The 12,120-nt window shown below is 36.8% G+C and overlaps 1 protein-coding gene across 1 annotated transcript in view; it reads right to left on the reverse strand.

Moving 5' to 3' along the window:
• The window catches only part of LOC107757056 (breast carcinoma-amplified sequence 3), a 204,886-nt gene that overhangs the window by 156,235 nt on the left and 36,531 nt on the right, over positions 1–12,120 (reverse strand). The window contains exon 9 of the mRNA XM_016574429.1: positions 6,784–6,934. Coding sequence (XP_016429915.1) covers positions 6,784–6,934 — 151 coding nt within the window. The remainder of the gene's footprint in view (positions 1–6,783; positions 6,935–12,120) is intronic.

Below are 12,120 nucleotides of genomic sequence, written 5' to 3' on the forward strand. Positions count from 1 at the left end.
TTCTCTCTCCCATGAATTCAACGACACTGACTAACTTAAATGCCATGCTTATGACCAACAAAATATTATAATTCACTAACGTTCCTCTCACAGTGGCCTTTATGTACAGTACTTTTCAACAGGCAACATTTTCAATTAAAACAAATTAGGTTAGCAATTACAAAAAAATACACAAAAGCCAAACAGCAAATCCACATACAGAAACAGAACAAAAAAGGAACAATAAAAAGCACATCCTTTGGTTCTCCCCACAGCGTGCTAGAATAAACTAAAGCCGAAAAAAAAATTTTTCTTGGAAATGAATGAAAGATGGAATGAACGCAGTCGTTTGCTGAAGCGAGGACAAAGCATGCTGGGAGTGAATTGGAAAAACTCACCATGGAGTTTTAATGGAAAAACATCCAGCCCCAAAGAGGTAGGGTCTTCATGAAGGGACAGATACACAGAGATAGATGGGAAAAGCATAATTATTGATTTGACTGGGCAAACAGTTTACCGTTTCATGATACATAAGTTAAAAAGCCATGAAAATAGTGGGTTTTAACATATTTTTACTACTAGACCTGATCAAATTAGCAATAATATAACTCAATATAATGCAATTCTCATCAAATGTCTAAAGTAAACTACGTTAGTGGTATTTAGGAGGGACGTGAGAGACATGAGGTCAGTTTCTTCCAGTCTGTCAGTTCAATAGAAGTTCAATAGTGGTTTAATTGAAGTAAGATGCTGTGGAAGATGTTGTTTTTAGTGCTGAAGGGTTAGTAGAAAGGAGAAGTGGATCCCTGATCTACAGCCAGAGCAATGGATGACCGTAAACATTTTACAGCCAATAGTGTTTCCCTAAAGCAATAAAAAGGACATGGAATCCAACTCTGGCAGAAGAAGTCATACACTCTGTGGTCCTCTGGATGAGTTTACTATTCAGTAGTCGTGAATCACTGTCTGTGAAACAAAACCTTACAGTTTTACACAGACACTGAACCTTTCTCATTGGCAAACAGCTATCATGAAGATTTTCCCAGATCAAACAAATCGTGGCGTGAGAGATGAGTGATGGTCAGGCTAAGTTTAACTTATAATTGCTATTGTGTTTGACATTCTGAATAATAAATGAATCATAATCGCACACAGGGCTTAAGATACTCAAACATCACGGCCGGAGCAAAACAATCAAACAGGCAGGTTGCTTAGTTGCGTCTCAAGTGGCATAGAGTGAGACACTTCAGCTGAATGGACTCAACAAATATCCAGCTGTGAAAATGGATGGACGCCACTGTTAAATGAATGGTTTCCATGGAGATGGAAACATGTTAAACCTCGGTTTGTTTAGCAGCAATGATGATCGGTTTTGTGTTAGTGCGACTGTGAGATATAAAATGTCCATAAAAGATTAAGGGACACATTTGCATTGAAATAAGTAGGACAATCCTGTACTATCTATCACATGACACGCTCATGCACTTCTAATAAGATCAGACCTGACTGCAAACCATAACAATAACATAAAAAGCAAGTGAAAAAGCAGATTTCATCCAAATCCGTAGAGTGCTATGAGGGTCTTTATTCCTGAGAAATGTTTACAGGAAAAAAAAAAAGAAAAAAAAAAGCCTGTTAACAGGAAGCAAGAAGTCACAGGATGACAGTCAATGGGCGTCGAGGGCAACAACCCCACTTCAGCAGAATAATCTTTCACACGTTTATCTCTCTGATTTCCGTGAGCCTAATGTGGCACATCCAAAGGCATTAAAATGAGGTGATTTGAGCAAATGCTTAGACTGTGACATGTCACATGGCTGGGTAGCACCCGAGCTCTTTAAGCTATTCGTACGGTCATTATGGCCCTATGAGACAATGGTCCAAAACAGCTCAATTCTCGTATTACACTAAGCCTACCACATCTGTGAGGTCAGATCCAGCCATCCAGCAACACGCACAGTTGAATAAGAAAGAACACCATCAGTTAATGGTGAGGTGTGTGATTCAACCCAGTGATTCAAATATTCTAAATCTGTCCAGCAAAAAGATGTTCAAATTTGTTTAGTTTAGTTTTTTCTTAAAATTTTTATATCTACAGATCTACAAAGAGGCATGAGAAAGAGTTTTAAATACACTGTAAAAAATTAGTGTAATTTTAAATGTAAAATATTATAAAAACACTACAGAAAAAAAAAATTGTTAATAGGTTAACAGTAAGTTCCAGTACTATATACAGGGAAAAACGGTAAAAGATCTAACCAGAAATTTCATGTAATTTAGCAGTAAAATGCTGTTAAATGTACAGTTTTTAAAAGTAAAAAAGAACAAATCAACATATAATTTAAATTTAAAAAATGTAAACTGATATTCCCAGATTTCCCTGTGATACTCCACATTTGAAAGTATTTTGTTTGAATAAAGTTTCTTAATAGTTTTTGTAATCAGTTGTACATGTACATTTGGGTTTTATGTTACATCTTCTGTATTTAATGAATGTTTATTGCACTTAAGTGTCATGTGTGTTACCATGATTGTGTTTTGTGTTTGTGTTATTGACTCTGTGCACCTTCTGTATATTAAGAATCTACTTCAGCTTGTGGAAAAGCTACTTGTGAAGAACTTTGATTCTTCATGTGGCGTTCTCTTTTACCATCTGTTTTATTATGGTGGATGTCAGTACATGTTAAAGGTACAAAACAGATTTTAGTAGCAGTGTGCGTTGTTAAATTTACAGGTTTACATTCAAAATTTCTTGTTTGTAAATTACAGTTTTATACTGTAAAATGTACAGTTTTTCTGTAATTTTTTACAAATTTATTCTGGCAACCACAAGCTGCCAAAATTATTTTGTAAAAACCACACAATGAATGAATGAATGAATGAATGAATTAATTAATTTAACTGCTTTTTAGCCAAAAAAGGCAAGAATGCAGAAGAATTTTGAGGAAGCGACGACAAATGAGTATACAGCTATGCTTCGATCCACCTAGATGCGCTCAATTGAGTTATGCACATTAAATTATGATGGAAACACATTTACAGAATACATTTCCATCATAAATAAGCATCAAAAAGTCATGTGACTTTGCCTCAACAAATCATATGATTGGATAACTGAACTAATCAGCACACCAATCTCATTACACACCATCTCAAATGTTATTTGAATAATTTTTAAATACCTGTCATCTAAATGATTTGGTATAATCACATACAATTGCATTCCCAAACATCAGGCATCCGAATGCAAGATAACATGACAGTGTTTATTAGTCCGTGTGTTGTCTGTGCACTCTGACACTTTCCATTGAAAAGCAACACCAGTGTCTCTTTTGCCTCTTTAAGCCTCAAAATGTACATGTAAAACATATTTAAGAAGGCAAAAGTCAATAAGACTTTTATGAGATTTGGTTTTTAAAAATACTATGCTAATATAAACCTTCAAAAATATTGTAGTATTTGTTGCTTGTTGAGCATAAGATAAATGGTAAAACTGTGTAAACAACAAATAGAACTAAAACATAGGACTAAAACATTTGCATAGGACTAAAACAACCCCAAGGGGCTCTGCTACCTCATTTTTGAAGTCCACCACACACCACAGCAAGAAAGAACATCTATTATGCTTTCCATAAAATATGCTTCTTCAAAGCCCACACTCTAATGCTATTTCCTGTTATAGTCAGTATTTAAGGAGAGCAATAAGTCACCAAAACAGTGATCATTCAGTCATGACCGAAACGCCACTAGCATCAGTGGGATTCAAGTCCTTTTAGCACCATCACAACAGTCTAACTATATCAATATTCAAGTAAACATGGTCTAAAAATGGTACTAAGCTGGCTGATGAAGTGAATCTGGAGGAGGAATGAAAGAACAAATGGAGGTTACTTGGAAAAGGGGAGATGGAGTCATCAGGGCTGATATCAGAACTCATTGCGCTGGCTGATTTGGCAGCTAAAATCAAGAGAACAGCTGAAGTGGTTAGCAGAAAAAGAAGGCCAGTCAGTGGCACAGTTCCTGGAACGGCACAGTATATTAACACAGTGCGAGACTCACACTGCTGCCTCACCCTGAGGAGACCAGACACTTCTCAAGATAAGAGTTTTCAGTGAGTAAAGTATTAAATGAGCATTAATACTGAACTATGCTGGAATAAAAGATCTAAAAGTCTGGACCAAAACACACAGTTATTGAAACTGTGGACTAGTGGTTGGCCATCTGAATCTGTTGTGTCCTATCCCCATTCCACTTGTTTACAGATTGTAGAGAGAGAAAAAAAAAAAATCAAACTTGATTAGCAAAATAGACATTAAAAAATATATACTCAAGCACCTAGTAGAACGTAGAAGTACATAATATGATTTTGCACTCTGAACAAAGCACTCAGTTCGTTTAAGCAAATCCAAAACAGTGTTGTTATTGTTTAAAGAAAAAAAAACATTAAAATAGTTTATGTTAACTGAAATAAAGCCTAAATACAAAATGCATAAATATACATATTGAATGAAAAAAATACAATAGGAAAATAATTGAAATAAAATAAGCTGAAGTTGAAGTACTAAAATTACTAAAATTGAAATAAATTAAATACATTTTTTTAATGTAAGAAATATTTAAATAAAAAATGACAAAAGACTAAAACAGAGAACGCAACAAAAAAAAGTAAAAAAATAAATAATAATAAATACTATACCAATATACATTTAATACTAAAATAATGAAAAGCAGTGTGGACTAATTCCTGAATCTTAAGTCAATTATTTTTATGAATAGCTCAAAAAGACAAGTTTACAGTTAGAATCAGTTTGTATAAAGCATTAACAAAGACTTTGTTTTTTTACATATGTGAGCAAAATGGACATTATAACTGAAATATACCAAAATAAATTGAAAAGTGAAATAAAAAATGACAAAAGACTAAAACAGAGAACGCAACAAAAAAAAGTAAAAAAAATAAAAATAAATAAATACTATACCAATATACATTTAATACTAAAATAATGAAAAGCAGTGTGGACTAATTCCTGAATCTTAAGTCAATTATTTTTATGAATAGCTCAAAAAGACAAGTTTACAGTTAGAATCAGTTTGTATAAAGCATTAACAAAGACTTTGTTTTTTTACATATGTGAGCAAAATGGACATTATAACTGAAATATACCAAAATAAATTGAAAAGTAGGGATAAAATCAAACCGAGAAAATTAAACTGTTAATCAAATTGGATCAGGCCACCAAAATCAAAACTGCTTTGGAAAGTTCTTAACACCACTTAAAAGGCACTCAAATTAACACTGTGTTAATGGCCAATATCGCTCACTTGGAGGCAAGACAGTTGGGGTAAAAAGCGTTTCAACCTGCTTTTCTCCATTTGATTCAGCCACGACGCCAAACGTCCATTTGCATTATTACAGAAACTCTGTCTGTAAGGAGGACGATCTCCCATGTGGTGGCCAGGTCCTCTGCCATTCCCCAGCCACAGCTCTGAGTACTGAACATCTGAGGGTAGAGTTTTTTGGGCATGATGATGGGCAAAGAGAATATGAGCAGAGACAGGTGGGTGCGGGGAAACAGCTGACTGACTGACTGACATATACATAGACACACAACACGGTTTAGAACAACATAGGACATCTCTTGTCTGCCACCACATATGCTAGCCTCAGCTAAGGAGAGAAAGAGAAGGGATGAAATGGGACTGGACTTGAAGACAGTGACGTCTACTCTGTCACCATGCACAGCTTTGGACTCATGTCTGTTGAAAAAGGCCGTTTAAATGGGCACTGAGAGCATATAAGGTCTCCAAAGCCAGAAACTAAACCAAACACAAGGCTAAATTATTCAAACTTCAAACTGATGCATGCTTGACAACTCTTCCAATCAAAACTAGATGAGCGAGAGCCATCAAAACAACCTTAACACAAAGTGTTCTGCATGACAATGAGCTGCAGGGCTTGTATAAATCTGCCTGTTTCGTTAGCGAATTTCCCATTCAAACTTTACATTTAAATAAAAATAAACAATTGGAATAAGTCATAATTATGTTTAGTCAGTATGTAAATGCACACTGCAGTCATTGATATGGCAACCAGTCTTTACCGGCGTGTTCATGTTACATGGAGGGCAACCGCATGGTATGTTCAGTGATTGTAATACATCTGGTTTGGGAATTAACGACCGAGTACAGCAAAGATTCATATGCGGGAGAAAGCAGGTTTGCATGTTTGTGTAAATTCAGGCAATCATCTGGCAAATGACGGTTTGATGACACTTAAGTGTTCTAGCACGAGTCAAGAGTTCATGCAAACTCATGTCATGTTTCAAATCCACGACACAGTTCTCGCAAATGAGAAATGTTATCGCCAGCAAAGACTGGAACATTCATGGTCTTGACGTATCCAGTGACTTACAACAACAACAACATTTCGCTGAACTGCTTAACAATTGACAAACGCAGCCCATCCTGCAGCAAAATACAATTGTGTAAAGTTGTTGTTTATAACCTGTATAACAGATGGTATAAATCAATTTGTTTTAAGATATTACCTGCTTTAAGTACCTTGTGCCTTGAAATGGTAATGTAATTTCCATTGAGACCTCCATTGAGAATTCTGGTTTGAAGTGACAACTCACCAAATGGCAAAATGACAAAAGACTACCAGTAGGTCAAATAAGTAGCAGACTTCTTATCCAGCCAGAAAATATAATCTAAAATTAATATTATCATGATTTGTATTGTAATATAACATTAAAAGGCTCATACTAATGCCTTTAAATTCTAAAATAGTGTGGAGAAACCCACCCAGAGCGCTTGGTGATGGTGCCCAAGGTCATCGGCTGCTTGATTTGAGCCAGTGGAAGCACGACCGTCAAACTGGGTAATGGAGACAGGCGTGGGTTACCCATGTTGTTGTTAGTGAAGTTGTTATAGGATTCTTGACTGGTGAGTTTGGCTGTGAAAGAAAAGGAAAAAATTGAAGAAATGGGAGTTTGTACTACTAATAAAAATCTTTAGGTCACATATATACTACATCAATTTTTTAAGTTAGTACTTTTATTTAGCAAGGATGCATTAAATTAATCAAATAAGAGTAAACACATTTATAATGTTACATGAGATTTCGATTTCAAATAAAATCTGTTGTTTTTAAACTTTTGATTCATTGATTCGAGACTCCTTTTCACACACACAAAAAGCAACACGACTGTTTTCAGCATGTATAATAATTAAAAAAAAAAAAAGTTTCTTGATCACCAAATCAACATATTAGAATGATTTCTGAAGGATCATATGACAATTGACACTGGAATAATGGCTGCTGAAAAAAACTCAATAAATGACATTTTAAAATATATTAAAATTGTTATTTTAAACTATAATAATGTTTCACAATATTCCTGTTTTTACAGTATTTTTGATCAAATACATGTGGCCTTGGTGAGTATAAGAGACTTTAAATTAAAGGATTAGTTCACTTCCAGAATAAAAATGTCCTGATAATTTACTCACCCCCATGTCATCCAAGATGTTCATGTCTTTCTGTCTTCAGTCGGAAAGAAATGAATGCTTTGGAGGAAAACATTCCAGGATTTTTCTCCATATAATGGACTTAAATAGTGGCCAAAGGATTATTTCAATGCAGCTTCAAAGGGCTCTACACGATCCCATCTGAGGAATAAGGGTCTTATCTAGCGAAACGATTGGTCATTTAAAAAAAAAAAAAATGTATATACTTTTTAACCACAAATGCTCATCTTGCACTAGTTCCACGATGCGTGTCCGCAAATGCACACATTACGTAATCACATTGGAAAGATCACGTGCGGTTAGCTCTTCGTCTGTGTACTCCGGTTCAAAAAGACAGGGTAGGGCAAAAAACTCCATCGTCCGACATTGCTGTTTTACACCTTTTTGACTTTCTTTGCATGTTCGCTTTGTAAAAACTTGGGTCGGTACTTCCGTCTATGTCACGTGTGACCTTTCCAACGTGACTACATAATGCGTGAAGTCGAGCTAGTGCAAGACGAATATTTGTGGTTAAAAAGTATATACATTTTAATTTTTTTAAGAAAATGACAGATCGCTAGATTAGACCCTTATTCCTCGGCTGGGAACGTGTAGAGCACTTTGAAGCTGCATTGAAACTGCAATTTGGACATTCAGCCCATTTTGGTTTCACCATTGAAGTCCATTATATGGAGAAAAAATCCTGTAATGTTTTCCTCAAAAAAAAAAAAAAACGTAATTTCTTTGTGACTGAAGAAAGAAAGACATGAACATCTTGGATGACATAGGGGTGAGTAAATTATCAGGAATTTTTTCTTCTGGAAGTGAACTAAACCTTTAAATCAACAGCATATGTTAAGACTTTTCTTAAAAATAATGCTGAATGGTCAGCATTCCGATCATGCTAAAATACATATAATGAATTCATAATATAGCATATCCTCTCAGGGAAATAAACAACAGATACATGGTTTCTACAGCTCTCCCCTTAATTATCCACTTTTCATCAGTTTTCATGAGTTTTTTATGTGTTGCTTTTTATTCCAACTAGTACAGGAGGATGCACTTCTTAAAAAAGCAAACACAATATAGTGCAGATGTACCTAACACAAATATTCCACACAAAGTTCAAGTGCTGCTTTTTGTTTAACTGCACTAATTTTTCCCTTTCAATGTACAATATTTCAGACGAGCCCAATAATCTCAGCGAACATTTTCCTTGCTTCCATTGTAATATCGCCAGGAAGAGGGTATTCAGGAGATCGGAGAAATACCTGAGACACAAAACAGTGATTATCTGAGGGCAAAAGCGCTGAGAGCGGCCGTGCCACAGTGTTGGAGGGGTTTTAGATCATTAGCCAGCCTCTCTGTGTCTCTCTAATACCCAGAAATGCTGTCTTTGTGCTTAACCAAAGAGAGGCCATTTAGGCCTCATGGCCCTCGATAAAGGCCTGCTTTGGCTGGAGACATTACACAAACCCCTGCGCCATTCCACACAGGGCCCTCAAGGGCCCTTCACATTTCAAAACCACTACACCCCAAGCGCAGCCACCTTTTGTGTGCAAGAGCAGCAGAAAAGAAAAGGAATTTGAACAGGAAGCAGCCTGAAAACCCATAATGGTGCTTCTGATGGACAAAGACGAGGAGTAGAGGAAGAAAAATCTTAATGAATTTAGCATCTTTCCAAGAAGGACATACTCCATCTCGGCGCAATTTTTAACCCCCACTAAATCAAAACCCAACTCACTCGCAGACACGCACGCAAACAGTGTCACGGTGGCAAAGCTTAAGCCCTCAAAAAGCAGACGCCTCGCACGGGATGATGTGAAACTCAGCCGCCGCATGACGTCAACACTAGTGTGGCAGGCTTGGCCGAAACCCTCAAGAATGGCACGTCCGAGAGAGGCAAGGCGCCTGGCCAGTCAAAACGATACTGCTTATGGAGCCGTCATTTGATTAATGACTCATGTGTGATGGCCTTCGCAGTGATACATGACAAGCCAATGGAAAGAAGATCCATCAATGCAAATCCACAGCCGTCGCAGGCCTAACTCCAAGAGGCCGGCAGGGTCACCCTCTGTCACCTGACCCTCTCACTCTGCTCCATTTGCATTTTCTTCTAATGGCATAGACCTGGTCGCCCTGTCACTGATATCTTGTTTTTCTCCCCCAAGCTGTACTATTTGCATCTGATAAAGCAATGAACACAAGCGATCCATCTAAGCTGACGCTTTCCATTCGTTATTAGATTCATTTGCACACATAATCCTAAAAAAAAAAAAACATTCTTAAGCAAACACCATCCCATTTGTAATCGCATCACCACCGAAGTGAATTTAAAAAATGCAACCTTGAAGGCCACCAATGCGAATAACGTTCCCGGGGCCGGAATATCACAGGACGTTCCAAAGTGTCAACCGCTGAGAAATCGCCAGGCTTTAGGAGCATCTGCGGAAGACTTGAATTCCTAGAAAAAAGTCGCGCTCTCCCGGTTTGGGAATACTTTGATATATTCTGTTTCACCCATTCATGTCTTTCTTGCTAGTCCAGGTTTCCCAGACATGCTCCTGTAAGAGCGTAGTTCACAGGAGGTAGGGATTAGGACAGGAGGGGAGGAGGGGGAAAAAAGAGGGATGAGTGGAGAGGAAAAGGAACAATGGCGGTGCCGCCGCACTTAGGGGGAAGGCGCTGTCATGTCAAGTCTGCCTGTGCCAATTCCCAGAGCTATCATTATTAAAATACACACTTTCAAAGGAGGAGTACTACAAGTGGAAAAGGGGTGAGGGGGAAGGAAAGTAAGTAAAAAGAGAGGCCAGAAAGTGCCGGATAAAAGCAATCCCGGTGGACAAAGAGAAAACAAATTAAAATAACCATTACAAAACACAGATGCTGCAAAGAAAATAAACTTCACAAGATTTACTGTTTTCAGAAGAAATCCGACATTGGTGGAAAAGCCATTTCTGGTTGCCTCTGCTTTTACAGCATCTGCTCGCTGCTATTTTCAGGCTTGTAGTGGGGTCAAGCCAGCCTATGTGAAAATGGACAACTGCCAGTCTTTTCCCCAACTGCCAGTGAATGAGAGTGCTTTTAAAGTGACAGCAGAGTTTTTTTTTTTTTCTTGCAAAGATTTTGGATTGTACGGCATCCGCTTTAATGAGCAGAAACCTTATATGAAACTTCCTGCTATTACCAGACGTCGTGCCGTACGAGTATTTTCACCGTAAGACTTCAAACTGCATTATAAAATGGTACGTTTTCTGTTTCCCCTCATTCCATGTGCTGATTTCACTTCAGAAGTCGCCGTATGATTACAAGCCATTACATCATGACCGAAATTATTCACTGCTGTATAATAGCAATATACGTATTTATAAAGAAAATGTGAAAGCATTCAAGCATGTAATTCATTAAACAAACTACATTTGAACGTCTCGCTACGAGGCTGTCTGAAATCAGATCCAATAGTTTACAACATGTCAGCGTTTACAGCTCATCAGAGGAGCACCTTGGTGACAGTGGGAATCTACACTCTTCTGTGGCTCAGATAACAGCCTTACTGAAACCATATGTGTGCGAGTTTGTTTGCAAGGCAGTGTGTGTGAGGATGTTTCACCTCAGACGAGCAGACTTTGCAAACGGTGCATGAGAAGATGAACAGGAAGGCATCCGCAGACTCAATCAATGCACCTCGGCATGTGGCTCTGATCAGGAGCACGTAATCTGATAATGTCAATTTACTTATGGGTAAGTGGGAACCGTATTCTCTCCTCCCAGACATGTCTAAATGAAACCCTATGCTGGTCTGTCAGAGGAAAAAAAAGAAGAAGAAATGTTTTAGTGAATAAGTTCAATTCAAAGCACCAGGACGTTAATCAACTCGCTGCCTGATAGCGTCGTAACAGCTAAAGACACTGAGGGGCACACATCTCCCCCAATATTCAAATTAGTGGTTGACGAATATGGGTTTATGATGGTTGATTCTTAAATTATTACATTTAATGCTGCTCAGTCTTGAAAATGTGAATACATCTGTGATAAGAATCAGTGATATCACTCAAAAGAATAACCCAAAAATAAGAATGACTGTACAGAGAAACTAATTTATAATAATCATGTGAAAAGGACAAATATTAATAAAAACTATATAATATTAATAAACAAATATGTTTAGTATATTTTATACTAAATATTTATACTTTAGTATATTAATTGGTATATTTTTTAATGTTTTAAAAATATATATAAATTAAATAAAATCTAATGTAAATCAAATTATATAAGGTCCATTTAAAAAAATATATATATATAATAAAAGAGCAGCACAATTCCAGTGCTGCAGCAGCTGAATGAAAAGGAAATGTAGGAGAATTTCCTGTTTCTTGTGCCTGTGCCATGGACGTGTTAAACAGCACTGACAAATGAAGTTTCCTTTAAAAAATATTTTTAAAAATTGTTCTAGCCTAGAAATGTCAATAATCAAAATGTCTTTGAATTCAAAAGCTCTACTGCATTTCCAAAAGCACACTATATTTTCAAACTCATTAATGTAATTAAAATATCTTTTATCCAACCACAACATCAAACCTGCAGAACTGTCAAAGTTCATAATTACAACCAAAATTACAAAGGTGG

This window comes from Sinocyclocheilus rhinocerous, unplaced genomic scaffold (genome assembly GCF_001515625.1).
Source record: "Sinocyclocheilus rhinocerous isolate Xijiao unplaced genomic scaffold, SAMN03320098_v1.1 scaffold1152, whole genome shotgun sequence".
Classification (NCBI taxonomy): Eukaryota; Metazoa; Chordata; class Actinopteri; order Cypriniformes; family Cyprinidae; genus Sinocyclocheilus; species Sinocyclocheilus rhinocerous.